This window comes from Elephas maximus, chromosome 11 (assembly GCF_024166365.1).
Source record: "Elephas maximus indicus isolate mEleMax1 chromosome 11, mEleMax1 primary haplotype, whole genome shotgun sequence".
In the NCBI taxonomy this organism is placed as follows: domain Eukaryota; kingdom Metazoa; phylum Chordata; class Mammalia; order Proboscidea; family Elephantidae; genus Elephas; species Elephas maximus.
In genome coordinates, this window is record NC_064829.1 from 20,424,776 (window position 1) to 20,446,754 (window position 21,979).

The 21,979-nt window shown below is 39.8% G+C and overlaps 1 protein-coding gene and 1 long non-coding RNA gene across 12 annotated transcripts in view; one reads left to right on the forward strand and one right to left on the reverse strand.

Moving 5' to 3' along the window:
• Nucleotides 1–3,806, forward strand: part of LOC126085171 (uncharacterized) — a 41,196-nt gene extending 37,390 nt beyond the window's left edge. For 5 of the 7 annotated variants that reach the window (XR_007519196.1, XR_007519195.1, XR_007519194.1 and 2 more), the window contains one exon: nucleotides 1,564–3,806. This is a non-coding gene — a long non-coding RNA (uncharacterized LOC126085171). Of the gene's footprint in view, nucleotides 1–1,343 lie in introns of all 7 variants that reach the window. The other 2 variants (XR_007519193.1, XR_007519192.1) reach the window with 2 other exon arrangements.
• The window catches only part of MYOM1 (myomesin 1), a 180,653-nt gene that overhangs the window by 27,042 nt on the left and 131,632 nt on the right, over nucleotides 1–21,979 (reverse strand). For all 5 annotated transcript variants that reach the window (XM_049900248.1, XM_049900246.1, XM_049900245.1 and 2 more), the window contains 7 exons: nucleotides 18,051–18,207; nucleotides 16,425–16,531; nucleotides 16,265–16,309; nucleotides 7,235–7,371; nucleotides 4,873–5,017; nucleotides 4,067–4,126; nucleotides 3,717–3,784 (listed from right to left, as the gene is read on the reverse strand). In XM_049900248.1, coding sequence (XP_049756205.1) covers nucleotides 3,717–3,784; nucleotides 4,067–4,126; nucleotides 4,873–5,017; nucleotides 7,235–7,371; nucleotides 16,265–16,309; nucleotides 16,425–16,531; nucleotides 18,051–18,207 — 719 coding nt within the window. The remainder of the gene's footprint in view (nucleotides 1–3,716; nucleotides 3,785–4,066; nucleotides 4,127–4,872; nucleotides 5,018–7,234; nucleotides 7,372–16,264; nucleotides 16,310–16,424; nucleotides 16,532–18,050; nucleotides 18,208–21,979) is intronic.

The window sequence follows — 21,979 nt, forward strand, 5'->3', positions numbered from 1 at the left end:
TTGTTGTTATGCTTGAGCTCATTGTTGCAGCCACTGTGTCAATCCACCTCGTTGAGGGTCTTCCTCTTTTCTGCTGACCCTGTACTCTGCCAAGCATGATGGCTGTCTCTAGGGACTATCCCTCCTGACAACACATCCAAAGTATTTAAGACACAGTCTCACCATCCTTGCTTCTAAGAAGCATTCTGGTTGTACTTCTTCTAAGACAGATTTGTTCATTCTTTTGGCAGTCCATGGTATATTCAATATTCTTCGCCAACACCACAATTCAAAGGCGTCAATTCTTCTTTGGTCTTCCTTATTCGCTGTCCAGCGTTCACATGCATATGATGTGATTGAAAATACCATGGCTTTGGTCAGCTGCACCTTAGTCTTCAGGGCGACATCTTTGCTCTTCAACACTTTGAAGAGGTCCTCTGCAGCAGATTTGCCCAATGCAATGCGTCTTTTGATTTCTTAACTGCTGCTTCCATGGCTGTTGATTGTGGGTCCAAGTAAAATGAAATTCTTGACAACTTCAACCTTTTCTCCGTTTATCACGATGTTGCTCATTGGTCCAGTTGTGAGGATTTTTGTTTTCTTTATGTTGAGGTGTAATCCATACTGAAGGCTGTGGTCTTCAGTCTTCATCAGTAAGTGCTTCAAGTCCTCTTCACTTTCAGCAAGCAAGGTTGTGTCATCTGAATAACGCAGGTTGTTAATGAGTCTTCCTCCAGTCTTGATGCCCTGTTCTTCTTCATATAGTCCAGCTTCTTGGATTATTTGTTCAGCGTACAGATTAAATAGGTATGGTGAAAGAATACAACCCTGACACACACCTTTCCTGACTTTAAACCAATCAGTATGCCCTTGTTCTGTCCGAACAACTGCCTCTTGATCTACCTAAAGGTTCCTCATGAGCACAATTAAGTGTTCTGGAATTCCCATTCTTCGCAGTGTTATCCATAGTTTGTTATGATCCACACAGTCAAATGCCTTTGCATAATCAATAAAACAGAGGTAAACATCCTCTGGTATTCTCTGCTTTCAGCCAGGATCCATCTGACATCAGCAATGATATCCCTGTTTCCATGTCCTCTTCTGAAACCGGCCTGAATTTCTGGCAGTTCCCTGTCGATATACTGCTGTAGCCGTTTTTGAATGATCTTCAGTAGAATTTTGCTTGCGGCTCTAGGTGCTCATCAGAGTCTATCTCAGGCCCAGGGATTCAGCTGCTGAAGCTGGCTTGGGGGTTGAGGGGGCGCGGTAAAATGTACGGAAGTACTTAGCTTTTGCCGAGAGCGCTGTTCGCCTCAGGCTCCGAAGGTGTGAGTGGGCTGTGTGGCTGGCTGCTTCTCCCTCAGGAAACTGTGGCTGAACGCTAGTACCAGCCCGCTGCCGCCCGCCGCTGCCGCGCTCTGGGAATGGTGCCTGAGGGCTCTCCGCGATTCAGTTCCGGTAACTCCTCTCCAGTTTTGAAAGGCCTCTTCCTCCCCCTGCCCCTCAGTTCTTTGTCTAAGCTTGCCTTTGATGCTCAGGGCTCCCAGCTTGTCACAAATATACTCATTTCACTTTTTTTTTCAGGTCTTTGTTGTAAAGAGGGCTTGAGGGAAGCATCTGTCTATTCCACCATCTGGGCTCCGTCCCTACTGTTGGAGATTTTTAAGCCACAGAGCTTCCGAACCTGCCCAATGGGGATCTTGTGTCCTGCACATGAGTCGTCATCTGGGGGGCAGGCAAGGAGAATAGCTCCCTGACATGGGCTCCTGCACTGACCGCTGCAAGGACTCCTAGCAGGAGAAACCCTCTACACTGCCTTCGGGGGAGCTGGGGTTCCTGTCCTGTACCCCTTTGCAATTGGTGCCAAGTGGGGCCGTGGCAGTCTTGTGGGTCTAAATGTTTAGTGGTGAGTAAATTGATATAATAATAAAATTAAGGGCTCTGTTTTTATGGGGACAGAGGAAGGTTAATTCTACTTGAACTGAGAAGGGGAAGGCTTTACAGAGGAGATGACATTGAGTTGGGCCTTGAGAAAGAGTTTTGTCACAGAAGTTGAAAGAAAGACATTCCGGTATTGGAACAGCATAAATAAATAATATTTGAGTACTCAATTTATTTGTAGGCTCCCCTTGGTTGTTCAGAATCTGGGCAAGGGGCTGATCTTTGAGGACAGCCATCAGAACAGGATACCAGAGGGCTACTGCAACGGTAGGGCCGATAGAGGGAGGGTGGATGTGTGGGCTTCTGGGAAAGAGAGGGTTTACAGGGAGGTCGGTGAAGGAGAATGCAAATAGGGAACTGCATGGCAGTGATAAAAGGGAGAGGGTGAGTGTTTTAAGCTGCTGCCTACAAAAGATTTTCTCAAGAGCCATTGCCAGGCTGTGAGAAAGACTGAGCAGATTTTTAATACTGTGTTGAGCATTAAGAATGTACTCCCATTTTTTAAGGTTTCCTGAAAGCTGAAACCTAAAATTGATTTTTCTTATTTATTTCTGGTAGACTGCTGTTTCTCTGAACTTAAAATATCTAGTAGAGACAGAGAGGGCTGTGGTGGTTTGGTAGTAGAGTTCTTGCCTTCCACGTTAAAGACCTAGGTTTGATTCCCAGCCGATGTGCCTCATGCTACCACCCATCTGTCACAGGAGGCTTGAGTGTTGTTATGATGCTGAATGAGTTTCAGCGGAGCTTCCTGACTGTGATGCACTAGGAAGAAAGGTCTTATGACCTACTTCCAAAAATCAGCCAGTGGAAACTCTGTAGATCACAATGGTCCAATCCGCAACTGATCATAGGGATGACGCAGGACTGGGCAGCATTTCGTTCCATTGTTCGTGGGGTCACTGTAAGTCAGGGGCTGACTCGACGGCAGCTAGTAAGAAGTAGAAGCTGGGGCCCTTGGGTTCCGGCTTTCAAAATGACAACTGCACACCCAACACCAAATCCAGGCTTCTGCTTTTGAGTTGCTATCAGCCATCATGACCATAACACTCCAACCTCTTCCAGAAGTTCCTTATCTAACATTTTTTATGATAACACCCTATGCTAAGGAAAAGGGCCTTGGTGGCACAGTGGTTAAGTGCTTATCTGGTAACCAAAAGGTTGGTTTGAATCCATCAGCTGTTGCATGGGAGAAAGGTGTGGCAGTCTGCTTTTGTAGATAACAGCCTTGGAAACCCTATAGGGCAGTTCTACTCTGTCCTACAGGGCCACTATGAGTCAGGAGGTTCAAGGTGGTTTAGAATACTATTTAGATTTTCTTTTCTCTTTTTCTAAAAATTTCCAAAGGCCTGATAAGACCATTGGTTGTGAGCTGCAAACTCTTCACTAAACCTCTCTATCAAGTTAGCACAGTGGCTTCAGAACCAGTAGCAGAGCTGGGGACCCTCAAAAGTCCTGATTGTCACACAGTTAGATAGGAAGCTGCTAAATTTTCACAGAAAAAAAAATCGTAGTTGGAATGATTCTGGCAAAGACCTACCACTTAGAATGCAGATTTGTCCTCATTAACTAGGGCATGGGTAACAAATGGGAGTGATCATCTTGCCTTTCCATGTTTTTATGTTTTATTTTAAATGTTTCTTCCCAACCAGAGGTTACAGGAGCATTCACCAGGAAGGATATGCTGCTTATTATAGTGGTGCAAACAGAGAAGATGAAAAACTGATCTTCCTTTCTCCACATTCTAGGTCATCTTTATTTCACTTGAATCAAGTATTACAAATTTATCTACCACTTACCTTGCATTTCAATAGTACGTTACAATCGCTTGTCACTTCCCAGCTCAAATACTCAGCAAAGTGCGGACCTATGAAATTTGAAATGACATAAGCAATCATTTTATTATTCACAAATGCAAAATCAAAGTTCGTTTTTAAATCGTAAGGTATATTATGTTTGAAAACGAAATTTAAAAATTCTAGGTTTTTTTAAGCATTTTAAATGGAAACATGTTTAATACATAAATATTTTCAATTGTTTTTGTATGTTTATATATATTATTATACTTGTTTTAATTTGTTATGAAATAATCTTAGAATATTTTGTTCAAAAAACTGGTTTTTCTCTCTATTCACTGCCTATCTTTTACCTTGTTTCCTGATCCATTCTTGCCGCTGGAATTCAGCTTCTTTCTGGAGCTTTTTATAAACTAGAAATTGGAAACAAGGAAGTATGAAATTGAGTTGAGCAGTATAAATGTACATGCCAGACACTGTGCTAAGCAATTTATATTCATTATTAGAACACTCTCACATTGTGACAGCCCCACTGGTTTTCAATCTTTACAGATGGAGAAACAGACTTAAAAAGGCTAAGTAACTTGTCCAAGGTCGCAAAGCTAGGGAACTGTGGAATAGAATCAGATGTTGTGATTGTAGAGATCTGACCAGCCTCTACAGTGTTCTGTTAAACGCCACATTTTAAATCTTGGTGGTTTCCATGGTGGCTTACGTCAGCTGACTTACTACTGTCTATTTGTAATGTATAATCAGTAGATTTGGTATGCACTGTTTTTGCATTTTTTCCTTCTCAATTTAAGTACTTTAAAGTAAGTATACCTTATAAAACAGTATCATAGTTTGTTTCTGAGACACACATATAGTCTCGGCTGTATGACAGTCTTCTTTACTGGAGGGTTTTAGTAATACTTAGGTATATATGAGATCATTTCAACGCAGTCTTGCCTGTGGGCCAGGGATGAATTGGGTGTCCTTTTAAAGCAACTTTAATTTCTATGATTCTGTGGAAAGTAGAAACTGAGAATTGTGTTTTGCGTACTGGAATTCAATTGAGAAACGCCTCATGCGTCCTTTCACATGACCACGTTGTGCTGTGGAGTATTTGCACAGAAGAGGAGAGCAATGCCCTCCAGTTAATATTCCACAGGACTCTTACCATCTCCAATAAGAACAAGAGTAGAATGGCCAGTTGCTTTTCCGTCCTGGAGCTGGAAAGTATACGTCCCCTCATCCTCTTCCTGCAGCTTCTCCATGAACATTTCAATTATACCAGTGTTTCGGTCAATATGCATCTTATATTTCTTCAATGCAAAGAGGAAAAGACAGAGAAATCAGTGAACTAGATATTTTATTTTGAAGACAATGAGCTTGGTAAAATAAAAATCAACCACAAAGAATTATAATTTTAATAAAATTTCTTAATAACGTTTTTCTTTTTTAAAAGATAAGCAAGTCTTCAAAATCTTTTTCCCAAGGAAAAGGAAAATATGAGGAATATATGACCATCAATTCAGAGTACTTGGTTAGAGGATGTCCAGAATGAATTACTACAAGATCTGAAATTTAATTTCTTAATTACAAATAAAGTTTTGTTATTGCAAATCACAAAATGTTGTTGAGTTATTTTTAGATTCCCACTGACTTTCCAGATCGCATTACTCTGAATGAGCAGAAGGATGTAAAACCACCAGCAGTCTGAGGGAAGCGCTGCCTACAGTTTCACACCATTCATGGCTATGCCCCTGGTGTCTAGTACATGGGTGGCATACAGTAGGCAATCAATAAATATCTGCTAAATTAATATGTAACTGAAAGATACTTCGAAAGTTGAAATCATTTGCCCTGACTGAATTAAAATTGCTCTAGTAGACTGTGCTTATTTTATCTCATTGCTTGAACAACTTTTTTCCAGAGGGTAAAGATAAATCTAGTCCCTGTGCGTACAAGCACAAATTTCACAACAGGTTTGAGTTAATGAGGTTTTGCTATAAAATATCACAGAATGAAGGCTCAGGTCTGGGCCCAAGTCTGCGGTGCCATTAAAGCTCCAGAGCTTCCCTTGCTGAAGCCAGTCTCTGGCTGAGACCACATTTCTGCTTAGCTTCCCTGTCCCCCTGCCCCCCATCTGCCCCCATTTTGCTTTCCTCACTCCTGTCTCCTGAGAGCACTCCCCCTGGACATCACTCCAATGAGAATCTCTATTTCAGGCTCTCTTTTGGGGGAACCTGACCTAAGACAGCAATTTTCAACCTCTGAAATAGTATGGTTAGGAGCGATTGCCATGACAACAAACAGCTCTTTAACTACAGTGTGTATTGTGTGTGTCTGCGTGTGTGTGCACGCATGGACACATGAAGAAGAGTGTGTACGCACATATGTGCATGAGTGTCTGCTCAGTGGCTGTGGTGGCAGAGTGCTACCAACAATGCCTTTCCTTCCTCTCTGTTGGCCAGGTGGTGCTCATACTAGCAGATGAGAACATTTCTGAACTAGGAAGGAGACAGGCCACACTGGACACAAGAGTGACTTATTCTGGCTCTAAATGCAGTTACCACATGAGCTGAAAGGAATATGCCGCATACTCTTCTGCTATTTACATAAACCACCTTCTACCTCACTCGTGGATCCTCAAATGTTTTAAAAATATATCTCAATGGGTTGTTACAGTGGCCACGAGCCACACCGCCTTGTCCCTCTCTGTTTCCCATTTACTCCCGTGATAGCATGTGGGAGCGCCAGAGCCACTGAACTGAAGGCCTTTAGAACTACTGGGCACAGTCCTGGCTGTAATGATATCTGTGGGGAGGACAAATACAGCTCACATGTCGTAACACTATCTATAAAACCTTCATTTATGTTAAACGCAAAGAAATATAGCATAAGGATGGAAAGTCCAAGCTCGTCTAGTGAAATAAATGTATGAACGTGTATATATGTACACATACATATTCACTTACGTAAAACAGACATAAAGACACAAAAATGTAGGAAAAAACATGTATACCAGCATGTATATCAAAAGTTTTAAGAATGTAATTTTTTTTACAATAAGTATATGTCATATTTTTAACCAGAAAAGCAATATGAGATCTTTTTATTGCCTTTTTTTTTTTTTTTTTTGAGCCATTGGAACAATAGAGGCCATTTCCTCAATACAAAGTATCAAGTCTTTGCTGGGGTTATGCTAGTTCAGGTAAGGGCTCCTTTGCCTTCTCAGGTGAGCAGCTGTTTTCCAAGGTGACCATACTCACCAGGCTGCCTGAGGTAACCTTGGTTTATGGCTGCTGACTTGGAAACATGCTTATTGTATACCCTTTCACTCTCACAAGGGCCCAGTTTGGATAACAAGATGTACTCAGTCTATGTTTTCCCTCCACATTTTTCACCTGAGGAAATGATTTAAAAATTCCCCCCACTCCACTGCCCAGTGATTTTCACAACTTACCTGTATTCTAACAGGGCTTCTCCTAGGTATTTTACAACAATACATTTAAAAATCTAAAAAGTGTAAAACCTACCGGCCCCTCAAAAATTTCCTTGTCATTAAATATGTAGCTGACTTTGGCGTTGCCAGACAGCTTCTCAGCCTGCATCCAAAACCGGACCTGCCCCTTCTCCAAAATTTCAACTTGCAACTCTGATTTAACTGGGACAACTACGAAAAATAAAAACAGAAATAGTATTATATTAGTAACAAATTGTGCTGAAACTGATCTTTCAACAAGTGAAAAACAGCCAGTGAAAATGGAGATGTAGTACTTGGCTTCTTGCATAAACCTGGAGACAGGGAGAGCATTGCAGGGACAGCCTCAGACCATGGGACGCAAGACGGGTTCTAATCCAGGGATGGTCATTTTGGGCAAGTCTCTCACCTTCTCTGAGTTGCCTCAACTATATAAATGAGGAGGATGAACTTCTCAGGGCCCTTCTAACATATGCCTCGATCTACTGTGGCTGTTGTTGGTAGGTGCTATCAAGTCTGTTCTTACTCATGGTGGCCCTGTGTACAACAGAACAAAACACCACACGGTCCTTCTCTACCCTCACAATCATTGTTATGCTTGGCTCATTGCTGCAGCCACTATTTCATTCCATCTCGTTGAGGGTCTTCCTCTTTTTTGCTGATCCTCTACTTTACCAAACATGATGTCCTTCTCCAGGGACTGCTCCCTCCTGATAACATGTCCAAAGTACGTATGCTTCTAAGGAGCATTCTGGCTGTGTTTCTTCCCAGATAGATTTGTTAGTTCTTCTGGCAGCCCATGGTATATTCGATATTCTTTACCAACATCATAATTCAAAGGCTAGGTTTACTGAGGGACAATAACAAGGAGTGATGAAACGAGTCCTGGACAACCCAGAAGAGTTGGTGACTAGTCCAAGTTCTGCTAATAACAAACTGCGTAATATCAGGTGGTTGCTTCCTGTCTCTGGGCCTCACCTAACTTGTCTATAAATGAATATAATGTCTGTAAATATCCTAATTAGCCAAGATATTGTCCAGCTCCAACATTCTATGGTTTATTAACTTAATTACTTCAAAATATTTGGGAAGGAGTGAAGTTTTATTTTCTTCAACAATTTAACTCACTTTGGGAGCATTTTAAATGTTTTTAAATGCATTTTAAAGAATGGTTAATTTTGACTATATACTATACAAAAATCAACTAACTTGTCATTTAAACCGTATCCATCCCAATGTTACATGAGTTCATTTTACTTCTAAGACCAAGCAAAATTTTTAGACGCAAGTAAGTGAGTCTCTATTGAGGAGTTAATTAAAATACATCATGCCTTCCTTCACGTAGAGGGTGCAGCAGCCACGTGGTATCTCTGATTTACAACTGTATCACTTAAGCCACTCAAGTCTGAGTGAAATTTAGTAAGTTGGCTGATATCTCTCAAAATCGGTTCTTTTTAATTTTTTAAAACTAGATAATGTTCTCTAGAATGGCTCCTCCAACTGCAGGTGGCTCTAGGGCATACTTTGTGGAAAAACATGGCTGTCTCTCACAGCTTAGTTGTCTGGGAAGTCATCACCCTTTACTTTCTCTACACTGTTCTTAAACCTCTCTCAAAATTTTAGCATGTGGTACATTTTAAACTACAAATTTCCCAAACTTCTACCAAATATAAATTAATACTTCTCTGCATTTATCCTAAAATGACTGTTTTTCAAGCTTCAAGGAATGCCTTTCATTTGCATTATTGCATATTCATTGAAAATTTTAGTTTAGATTCATCCATTTCAGAACTGAAAGAAGGCTTAGGCGTCATCTGCTGAGGCAGACAGAGATGGCTTTGGAGTCATATTATGACCTTCAACAGCTACCTTCCTCTTTAAGCCTCATTTTCCTCACCGGCTCAAGTGGATATTTTCTACCTCACAAGGCTATTAAGAAGAGTAAATATAGTAATAAAATGCATTAAGTTACTAGACTAATGACCAGTAGTCAAGGAAGGTTAGTTCACTTCCTGACCTAACTTCACTGACAGGAGTGCTGAGACCCAGGAAGGTTTAGTAGCAGAGGTGAGCGGAGAATTACAATCTCCTCCCTCAGCCTAGGGTTATTTCCTCCATCCTGCATTCCTCCTGATCCTGCGTTGTCCACTCTGAGGACCATCAGGGGTTTCCCAGTGTGGGCATAACTTCTGAGGAAAGGGGAGGATGGACAGGCCACAGTGTGCAGACAGTAGAAGCTCATGCTTGCTACCAGTAAGTCCTGAGGGAAGTGGAAAGTAGACTCTCTTCTAGAAAAGTCTGAGACCCCATTCTGGGGAATGTAGTATATGAGTGATGTGATTACCTTGTAGGCCGTAAGGGCCATTGGCCTGGAAAAGAGGTCTAGAGTGTTGGTTGGGGGTGGTGGGGAGGGATCCTGGAAGGCTCTGCCTCCCTTATTGTTCACCGTTGTCTTTGAGTAATAAGGACATTGTCTGGGGAATGCTGGCCACCAGGAATCACCACAGATGGCATGGTGGCCAATATGCCAGGTGCCCACACAGAGACAGTCCCACGTGTATAGGGGAACAGGCTCCAGGGTCAGACCCCTGGGTTTAACCCCACATACCAGCTTTGCGAGTTTGGTCTAGCTACTTAATCTCTCTGGGGTTCACTTTCTTCATCTCTAAAATCACATTACCACAGTACTGACCCCTTTAAGGTCACTGTGAAGTTTAAATGATACATCCCATTTAAGGACCCTACAAACAGCCTGGCATATCATAAGTGCTCTGTAAATGTTGACTATTATTATTTTGGTACCTCTTTCCTCTTCCAGTTGCTTCAACAACATCCTACAACCACCAATTGTAACATATACTATATTGACATTTATGTATATATACTTGTGTATATCTTCACACATACATATGTACACAAGTGGGATAATAACCAACGTCTGCAAATAGTGAATTTCACAGAGTGTTGATAATACTGAAACATATACCCCCACCCCTGCACAAACCAAACCTTGAAAATCTAAGATATAGATATATGTGGAGCCCTGGTGGTGCAATGGTCAAGGGCTCAGCTGCTAATGAAAAGGTTGGCAGTTTGAATCCACCAACTGCTCCTTGGAAACCCTACAAGGCATTTCTACTCTATAGGGTCACTATGAGTCAGAATGGATTTGATGGCAACAGGTCTGGTTATATGTGTATATATATATATATATATATATATATACATTTTTTTTAAATACACTTCCTCTCTACAAATGCTGGTAAAACAGAGTAGATTATTTCTGTTTTTATCTCTTTATACATATATATGTATTTTTTTTCCTTTTTCTCATCCCTAAACTTCTCTAGGCTCTCTTCTCTGGCAGTTAATTTGCTCTAGCAAATATCTGCTATTTGTAGGTTTAAGGCATATGTTTAATGGTTTTCAAAATATTTTTGAAAACAGCTTAAAATAGGAGAATTTACTGTGTAAAAGGACAAAAGAACACCACAGTCTCATTCACATCCTCTAAGAAACAAGGCCAATTTAGAATCTTACAAAATCTCAAGAAAATGAGTTAGTAAGTGTCAACATTTACTAAGAGAGAGTGAGAATACTTTGAGAAATTAGTATGCTGCTTTGACCCTATCATCAGCTCTCTGAAAACATTTCTGTAGTCACTTGATTAATCTGATAGTGGCTAGGGGCAAAAAGAGCTGGAATATTTAAAATGCTGCTTCAGCGGCCTGGGGAGAACTCCCTTGGTTTGGAAAGTTGATACTCGCATGTCAGGGTTGTAGACACACTCTCGGGTTCCCTCTCTGTGCCTACCAAACTGACACGCTGCCTCTAATCAAAGCCTACCTGAGTGTGTTTGTTGCTCCTTCTCTCATAGGGCCAACAGTCAGAGTCCGTATGTTTATACAAAATAAAACATCTCAGAATAAATGAGAGTGGCAGCAGGCAATCAAAAATGCCTTAATTAACTCTAAGTCCAGATGGCCACTGAGCTCCAGGAGGGCTGGCGTCTTGTCTCCGCACTGACTCTCCATCTTTTGTCATCACCATCCTTACAGCTAAATGTAAATGTTGTTTGGACCAGCTGTTGCCAAGACATTTAATCAGTGTTTATTGTCTGACTAACTAGATTCATAGGTGCTGCTATTTCTCTCCATTTCTACTGATGTTTGAAAGTAGACGGTGCAAACATGACTGGGGTCTGCCTCTCTTTTCAGGCTCTGACTGTGTTCAGCAGAGTGACCCTTTCCTTCACTCCCTGCCTCATGGCCCTATGAAGATAAAGAGAAAAGGGGAGACTATCCTCTATGGCTCGGAGACAGACCTCCCATTCCTAGCAGTTGATTCTTTCAGGACCACTGTTTAGATTAAATTAATATATATATATTTTTTTATGTATTAGTGTTCAAAGCTCGACTGATACCACGTTTATTAACTCTTACAGCATCTCTATATGGTAAGTACTATAAACTATTAAGGAGTCCCTGGGCGGTGCAAACAGTTAATGCGCTTGGCTGCTAACTAAAAGGTTGGAGGTTTGAGTCCACCCAGAGGGCACCTTAGAAGCAAGATCTGGCGATCTGAAAAGCCAGTCAGTGAACACCGTATGGAGCCTATGTACAACCAAACACCTCATGGGATTTGTTTTCCTGGTTTGGAGATTTAGGGGCATGGTTTCATGGGACATCCCAGTCAATTGGTCTCATGTTTTTAGTGTTTCTGTTCTACCTCCTCATTTGTTGCATAGTGCCCGGGGTCTTAAAAGCTTGTGAGCAACCATTCAAGATACAACAAATGATCTCTATTTGTCTGGAACAGCAGAGGACGAAGAAGAGGCAGGAATAGGAGGAGAATATGGAATGTGTTGCTAATTGCCTCAATGAACAACTGTCTCTTTTGCCATGGGACCAGAAGAACTTGATGATGCCTAGTTACCATCCCTGAACATTTTGATCAAAGATTCTATTAAAAAAAAAAAATCCTGAACAAAAGAGGGAAAAATGTGGAACAAAATTTCAAATTATCATAGACTCTAGATTTTCTGGAGCCGTTGAGGCTGGATGACCCCTAAAACTACTGCCCTGAGATAAGTGTTAAACCTGAAACTGATACTATCCTCTGAATTCTTCTTTAAACCAGATAGTAGTTTAGCTTAATAGTAAAAAAAAAAAAAAAAGTCTACCTTGAGCATTGTGCTCTTTTAAAGAATTATCTACATGGGATCAAATTGACAACAGCAACTCGAAAGTTAGATAAGAAGCTTAGGGGCAATGAGACTATCTTAATGGTGGTGGAAAAATTTGGAGATGGATAGTGAGAATGGTTGCACAACTTGAAGAAGGCAATCAATATAATTGAAGTGTACATGTAGAAATTGTTGAATTGGTGTGTTTCACTGCGTGCATTTTCACCAAAAAAAAAAATGGAAAAAACAAAACAAAACCCTATGGAGCACAGTTTTACTCTGACACACATGGAGTCACTGTGAGTCAGAGCTGACTAGATGACAAGCGTTTTAATAAAATATTACAACAGCCATTCCTGAAAAAAAAGCAAGGCCCAGGGAAATTGAAATAAGTTGCCCAGGTTCACTGAGTGAATCAAAAAGTACACCACAAAGCAAGTCCAGGCCAAAACTTTACATTCAACACAATTTTAAAAATCAACTTTTCAGATTCTGTTCATGATCTTACCTTGCCAGCTTTATGCCAAATAAACACCCAGGCAAGAAGTGGCTTGCCTGTAATGCTATGGGGAAAGTTCTCCCCTAGAATTCAGAAAGCTGCATGCTGCCTTCAGAACACATAGGCCACTCTGCTCTGAACAAAGTCCATTTTGAGAACAGTGCAGCTGAGGCCAACATTCACCAACAGGATCAAGAAGTCTTTCCTTAGAAATGTCAGAGAATGTAGGCAATTGGCCCTAGGGCAGTGTTTTTGTTCCTTTGCTAATCATAGCCTCCATTGAGAATTCAGTCAGAGTGATGGGCCCTCTCCCTAGAAAAATACACCTGTACAAATATACTAAGTTTTGTCTACAGTCTCGGGTAGGGATATAGTTTTGCGGATTTGTGAAACTCCTGTATTAGTGAAGTAGTTTAGGTATTAGGGTGTAAAAACAAAATTCTGATTTTACAAGAATGAATGTATGCTGTCATTCTCTATTTGTTTGCTCAAGCTCTAGGGTGTAACTTTCTGGATGCTTCACTACTTTGGCCAACAGGTACTAATGGCAAGAGATGCTATCAGATCAGTGGAACCTGCCGGGTGTCATTTCAGACTTCTTTCTGTTGTCTTAGGTGTCGATTGTGGAATTTAATCTTTAATGTAGAAAGTACTTAATTAAAGGGTTTGATAGAAAGTTCCGAGGGATTATTTTTCTGACCAAGGCATGTTTATCTTATTTTCCAGGAGTTTCGAATAGGAGGTATTCTCTTTATTCAGAGATATGACTCCTCTATTAAGTTACTTCTGCTAAATTACTTATGAAGAGATTAGTTTTCGAAAAAGACATGTTGCTGTTAGGTGCCATAGTCAGTTCTGACTCATAGTGATCCTATGTCCAACAGAAAAAAAACACTGCCTGGTCCTGCACCATCCTCACAATCTTTGCTATGTTTAAGCCCATTGTGGCAGCCACAGTGTCAGTCTATCTCCTTGATGGTCTTCCTCTTTTTTCCTGACCCTCTGAACTTTACCAAGCAAGAGGTCCTTCTCCAGGGACTGGTCCCACCTGATAACATGTACAAACTACGGGAGACAAAGTCTCACCATCCTCGCTTCTAAGGAACTTTCTGGCTGTACTTCTTCCAAGACAGATTTGTTCGTTCTTCTGCCAGTCCATGGTATATTCAATATTCTTCGCCAACACCATAATTCAAAGGCATCAGTTCTTCAGTCTTCCTTATTCACTGTCCAGCGTCTGTATGCATATGAAGTGACTGAAAATACCATGGCTTGGGTCAGGTGCACCTTAGTCGTCAAGGTGACATCTTTGCTTTTTAACACTTAAGAGAGGTCTTTTGCAGATTTGCCCACTGCAATACGTCATTTGATTTCTTGACTGCTGCTTCCATGGGCGTTGGTTGTTGATCCAAGTAAAATGAAGTCCTTGACAACTTCAATGTTTTCTCTCTTTATCATGATAATGCTTACTGGTCTGTTTGTAAGGATTTTTGTTTTCTGTATGTTGAGGTGCAATCCATACTGAAGGCTGTATCTCTGATCTTCATCAGTAAGTGCTTAAAGTTCTCTTCGCTTTCAGGAAGCAAGGTTGTGTCATCTGGCTACTGCAGGTTGTTAATGAGTCTCCCTCCAATCCTGATGCCCTGTTCTTCGTCATATGGTCCGGTTATTCAGATTATTTGCTAAGTGTACAGATTGAATAAGTATGATGAAAGGATACACCCCAACTCACACCTTTTCTGATTTTAAGCCATGCAGTATTTCCTTGTTCTGTTCAAATGACTGCCTCTTGACTATGTACGTGTTCCTCATGAGCACAATTTTGTGTTCTGGAATTCCCATTCTTCGCAATGTTATTCATAATTTGTTACGATCCACACAGTTGAATGCCTTTGCACAATCAATAAACACAGGTAGACATCTTTCTGATATTCTCTGCTTTCAGCCAGGATCCATCTGATATCAGCAATGATATCCCTTGTTCCACGTACTCTTCTGAATATAGCTTGAATTTCTGGCAGTTCCCTGTCGATGTACTATTGCAACCACTTTTGAATTGTCTTCAGCATAATTTTACTCGCATGTAATATTAATGAATTTGTTCAAGAATTTCCACAGACCACTGGATCATCTTTCTTTGGAATAGGCACATATATGGATCTCTTCCAGACAGTTGGCCAGGTAACTATTTTCCAAAATTCTTGGGATAGGCTAGTGAGTGCTTCTTGCATTGCATCCATTAGTTGAAACATCTTAATTGGTATTTCGTCAATCCTGGAACTTTGTTTTTCACCAATGCCTTCAGTGCAGCTTAGACCTCTTCCTTCAGTACCATTGCTTCTTGATCATATGCAACCTCTGAAGAAGTTGAATGTCGATTAATTCTTTTTGGTACAGTGACTCTGTATTCCTTCCATCTTCTTTTGATGCTTCCTGCATTCTTCAATATTTTGCCCATAGAATCTTTCACTATTGCAACTCGAAGCTTGAATTTCTTCTTCAGTTCTTTCAGCTTGAGAAATGCTGAGCATGTTCTTCCCTTTTGGTTTTCTGACACTAGGTCTTTGCACACTTCATTATAGTACTTTACGTTATCTTCTTCAGCTGCCCTTTAAAATGTGTTCAGCTCTTTTACGTGATCATTTCTTCTGTTCGCTTCAGCTACTCTATGTTCAAGAGCAAGTTTCAGAGTCTCTTCTGACATCCATTTGGGTCTTTTCTTTCTTTTTAACGACGTTTTGCTTTCTTCATTATGATTTTCTTGATGTCATCCAGCAATTCGTCCGGCCTTCAGTCATTAGTGTTCAATGTGTCAAATCTGTTCTTGAGATGGTCTCTAAATTCAGGTGGGATATACTCAAGGTCGTACTTTGGCTGTGGTGGACTTGTTTAAATTTTCTTCAGCTACAACTTGAACTTGCATATGAGCAATTGATGGTCTGTCTGCAGTTGGCCTCTGGTCTTGTTTTGATTGGTGAGACTGGGCTTCTCCAACATCTCTTTCAGTATTTTATTTGATTCTTGTCTATTCCATTGAGTGAGGTTCATGTGTATAGTCAAGTGCATATACCCAGAAGATATATATGTGATACCAAAATATGTAGGTAAAACTTGAAGAACTTAATCCTCAAATGTTACACCTATGTTGCCTGACACTTCTCTATGTAACAGAACATGGGATGTATTTTCTACAGTCATATCATTTGTATCTCTGGAGGACAAATGGCAAAGCAATGAAAAAGCAGCACTTTTAGAAAGTATATCTGTACCCACCAATGTGGGTTCCATTTATGTTCTCAAGAGCCTCTGTTCTGCATACCATCAGATCGTCACCTGACCTATTCCAGAAGTCACTACCGAGTAAAATTGCTGAGCTCTGTGAATGCGTTTTGGACACTTACTTGGGAATTTGTGTTCCTGGCTGAGAGCAAGTAAACGTTTCAACTCTGTAGAAAGAAAGAGAGAACATTAAACCTTTACTAAAACAAAACTGTCTTTATGTTAGAGAATACTTGAGAAATTAAAGCAGCATTAGACTTCTTAATTTGATTTGAAACTTACCTTCTTCGTCTATTAAGTAGCTTGAAGCAATTCCATCAGTGTCTGTTACATCACAGGAGTAAATTCCCAAGTCATCCGTCCCAAGGTCTTTAAAGGTCATTTTCGTCCTTCAAAACAACAATATTTTTCTTAGAATTGAAGCTATATGGGGTCAGTGGATCTGTGTTCTGCCCTGTCTGTAGGTAGGTTGGCATTTGTACGTGCTACTTCATTTGAAACACTGTTCCTATCCCCCTTGCTGAGCTAAAACGTACTGATTTTTGATGTCTTAGGTTAAATGTCATTTCTGAGAAGACTTTCCTGACCTCCTTGGATGTGTGTGTGTGACAGGGTAGCTGGTATCTCCCACCCCCAAACTGTCTTGTATTTCAATACAAATCTGGCAGAAAGATATGTAGCTGATCAGTCCTTGCTGGGGAGCCTGAATTTTTTCCCCAAAGAGTGGAACCTGCTGTCAGTACTGCTGGGTGCCTTTCCCTGTGCTCCCCTTTTCTGAGCTTATCGTGCTGGTTTATATGCCTGTTCCATTATCTATATCCCATAATCCCTGTGCCTGCAGGGGCAGGTATTGTTTGGTTTACTGTTGTACTGCCAAAACCCAGTACCTTGTCTGGAACGTAATATGTGCATCATAAACATACGTGGAACGAATAAATGAATAAGTGGATCAATGGTTACATTTTACTGTGTTTTCTAACTTTGGTGAGTCATACTGCTAGTCAGTGTCTAAGATCAGCTAAACATTTTAATGTTAGCCAGTGGAAACACTGGAAGAACTATTTATAGTTTGTCTTTTCTTTGACCAAATGTATGTTTTACTTCAAAGACTTTACAGCAGAGTGACAGAAAAATGTGTTTTAATTATAGTCAGTATTTTCTTGCCATTCTCCAACTAAATTGTTATTTCTTTCTGAGATAAGTTGGGTTTCATTGTAATAGAAAAATACTTTGTTTTAGCAAATATAATTCAATATGGTTGATACTATGAGAGTACAAAGCTTGATAAGCAAGGTGAAGTAAAAAGAAAACTCAAAATCTTAGAGCTGAAAAGAAGTGAGAGAACATAAAATTAATTCCCTCTCTCCTCCCCCATTTTACAAGAAAAGAAACAGAAGTTACATAGCTTGCCCAAGGTCACCCTGGAAGATGGAAGTAGAATGCATCATCTATAAGTACTACCCATTATTGAGTTCTTTTCACTCATCACTGATGGTGAAAAGAGCACAAGAGATTATATTTAGCCCATTTAATTTACCATAACTTGAAGCAAGTAGCAAGTTCTTCCAGCAACCCCCCATTAAGCATTCTCACCACTACTTTAAGACTCCAAAATGTCTTAGAATTAATGAGAATCATCTTTACAGTGGAATTTTATGTCAGTCAAAGCTTTTCTAACATCATAAATGAGATAATATATGAGAAAGCACTTTAAAGACGCTAATGTGAAAGCACTTTATAAGGACTATTATTTTTAAGGTTTATATTCATTATGACTTTATATGTAGTTGCAAATATATTTGCAACTTCCTCCCCTTATTCCAAGTAATTAAAATTGAAAACGAAGAGCTTACATCACGCTCCTATGGTGAAAAGGAAACCCATTACTACCACTGAAGCAGTTCTTACTTGTTGCCTTTGCTTTCAACTTCTAACCGTGGAGAATCCTCAGTGGATATGTAATCCTTAGACCAGGTGAATTTGGAATTTGGAGACATCTGATCACATTCGAAGTTCAAAGAAATGACTCCATCATCATCCACATTCACAACAACCTCTCTGGTTCCTAGAAGGTCAAAAATAGGATGCTGACACTTTCTGGTAGAATCAACTAAGTACAAACTTTTACCTTGAGATTCTTTACTTTAGCCTTAAATAAAGCAAGGTCTTGAATCCGTGCAAAAGAAGGTCCCAACCGCTCACCAAATGTGCATGGTCCTGTTTGACAAATCAACTTTCTCACTGTAATAGAACATTAAATGAATGTGCCACATCTCTTAGGTAGACCCAAAACCATGGACAGTATTGTTTGTTCAGGGCTGAAAAAAAAATTGGTGCTATTTTAGCCACATTTTCTCGCTCAGTCCTTGATGTGACCATGGTACATTCATGAGAATGGGTTGATTGTGAAAAGGGGGACAATGTAGCCTTGGGAAAAAAGAAGGTTGAATAGTCCTTCACCAAAACCAAAAAACCCATTGCCACTGAGTCAGTTCCAATTCATAGTGACCCTATAGGGCAGAGTAGAACTGCCCCCATAGGGTTTCCAAGGAGCAGCTGATGGATTTAAACTGCTAACCTTTTGGTTATTAGCAGCCGAACTCTTAACCTCTGCAACACTAGGGCTCCTGACCTTACCAGGACCTAATTCATGACTTTTGCTTCAATAACACCCACCTTCAACTAGTCATCAGGAAAGGCTAGAAAGAATAAAGAACTGAAGGGAAATTGGAGGGGAGAACATAGAGGGAGTAAGAATTGCCTATGTTCACATGTTCAAAGTTGGTAAATCATGGAAGAATGCAGACATCCATGGAAACTTGCTCTGCTGATCAGGTGACCATGAGCCAACCTAAAGACGCCCCTCTGGATTAGAAACGAGAGCGATCTAGAAGCAACTATTGTCAAAATGTATGGAAATACGTTGAAATAAATTTTGAGAGATACAGATGTTTGAGAAGGATTGGTTTTTGAATTTTAAAAGAAAAAAATTTCAGGAAAAAAGAAAACAATTCAGTTTATGTTTCGAGTTCTTTCATTTTTGAGAGTTATGTTAAATTACACCTCCATCTAATATAACATATCAAAGAGTTTGTACAGCATGAGAACATTGACGCACACACCAAAATCTATTCCGAACGGAGTAAAATGTGCTGCTCATTTTGACATTTACTCACGTGCCAGTCTAAACTTGATTTGTTTTAATACTTTAGGAAAAACATATTTAATCCCAGAATGGCACAGCTTTATTTAAAGAGAAGCATGAAATATATTCCAACAGATACTTCGCATGAGTTGACGGTTTCCTTTCCAGATTGTATCATAACAGGCTAGCATCTTGGCCTACTGTCCAATAAAACTTGTCAGTGGAAAAAACATTGCAAAAATGCTCCCAGGGGAAAGGCAAGAAGCAGCCAGGGCCCAAACAGCAGAGCGGCAAGAGGGTCTTTGTTCCTAACCTTCGCATCCATTCTAATTTGTGTCCTTACTGTTGGCAGTGTGGGCTTCAGTGATAAACCTCCAAAAAGTAGTTTTTAACACATGTAAAGCTCAGAGCAGACTAGTTCTAGAGGAATGTTTTAATCATTTTTTTCTTTTAAGCAAATAAAGGGTTATTTTCAGATAAACTGAAATAATGACCAATTAAAGGTTAATGGTTCCCTAACTGAAATGTCCACCATATGTTATGTTTAAAAAGCGCTGTCTATTCCATTGGAAATTGCGGGTGGGGATTTATTCCTATTCCTGAAGATACCTGATGAAACAAATATCAAAAAAAATATTAAACAAGAACTCTTATTAAAACCTAAAAAAGGACTAACACCTAAGAGAGTGCCCATTTAGCATGGTTGAGCCACAGAGAGAATATGAATAGAAAAGTGTGGTATTATCATGAAGGGGAAAGAACTCTTTCTAGAATGGATGCTGACTAAACCTTTTGTTGATATTTTCATATCTATTTTGCAGGCATGGCAGATTGTTTATATTAATCCTTCATTGTTTCATCTGTAATCCCTTTTTAAAAGGAAATGAATCATCCATATGCTTGCTGTCTATTATATTAGAGGTATACCTTAAATTTACAACAGAAAAAAGTGGTATAGGTTAAGAATCTTGTTTTTACTAAAGTGCAAGATTTGATCTTTCTGCAAACAGGAGTCACAAAACTGGAAGAATGGGAACAATTTAATTAGCTAAGCCTTTCTCTCAATTCCATAGCTAATCTTAGCACGCTCATACCTCACCCATCTGGAACTTTGCCCAAAACCACGAAGCGAGGAACTCAAGCCTCCGGGAGCTAGTGTTGATGTGACAAAGTCCACACACTGGCATTCCTGGGCACCAGTCATGGGAGACTTTCGTAGACTGTCACTTGAAATCTATTTACACTTAGCTTAAGATGATTCTAAGAAGCCTCGTTGGTAGGTTTCTCTCAGTAGCCTACACTAAAAAAGAGGGATTAAGAAGGTACTTTTTTTTTAACAGCAGGCACACTGAGAATAAGAAAAATGATCATAAGTGAGGAAGCTGAAAAACTAAAAAGCAGACACAAAGACAATTGGTATGAGAGCAAATAGCTCCTCGCTCCATAATGACATTACTGTATTGCAACAGTGTACAATAGATAAGCCTAATAATTATGGCTCTGAGTCACACAGAAGAGGGTAAATATGATGCAGTACACTGCATCCAAGAAGGCTGTACTTAACGAAATGTGTAGTATATATATATTTTTTTGTGTGTGTAGTATATTTTTAGTATATTTTAAAAGAATTTTCACCAAACTGTCTTAAATTATATTTTAAAGTATTGATGCTTTAGCAGTAAACTGTCAGGTAAATGGAACAATCTAGTATTTAAAACACCATTTTTTCCAGGTTTGTGATTGATCAAATTTGGCCCCAAACTCATGCAACTTGGAGAACAGAAAAACCTGCTTACTTGCTTTCTCAACTGCCTCTGTTGCTAAGAATATAGCTATCTCATTGATGTGTTCTGGAAAATTCATATTTGTAAAGTATTTTTTGTGAAAACATGAAATGAAACAAAAACATGTTATTTCTGAGTCCCAGGCAATACACATGTTTCCACCTTAACCTCTGAGCGTTACATCGTTTTATAGCTGGGCTTTAACCTAAGAAATGGGATAATTTATACTTCTTGGAAAAAAGTAGTAATTTTTGAAAGTCCTAGATTACAGTTGATATTTAATATTAACTGTAATGTCACCTAGCATCTAAGAAAGTTTTTCTCATCTATGAAGATTTTCTCACTGATCACATCCAGTTAGCACAGGAAGCAGTATCTGCAGTGAGCGGAAGAGAAAGGCACAGGCATTTCTTCAATTTACGGACACATAATTTCTTTTTATTGTGTCCATGTCTGGGTGCAGTCAAAATTGTTGATTTATTTAAGTAAATGGGCGTTAAAGGGAAGAGTTAAAACTATACTCAACACTTAAACTATACTCAGCACTTAGAATTTTCACTTTTTGAAAAGTTGCATTGGGTATTTACCAAGAATAGGGCTAAATTCTACAAGGACAAAGATTTGGTCTGTTACATTTCCCACACATATTATTTGCGTCGGAGACTAGACTTAAAAACAACTTTAAAAGGAAAAGGTCATCCTGGACAGAACTGGAGAAAAACGTAGAACAAAATTCTAAGTCACAGAAAAAGACCAGACTTACTGGCCTGACAGGGACTGGAGAAACCCTGGGAGTATGGCCCCCGGATACACTTTTAGCTCAGGAACGAAGTCACTCCTGAGGTTCACCCTTCAGCCAAGGATTAGACAGGTACATAAAACAAAATGAGACTAAATGGGCTCACCAG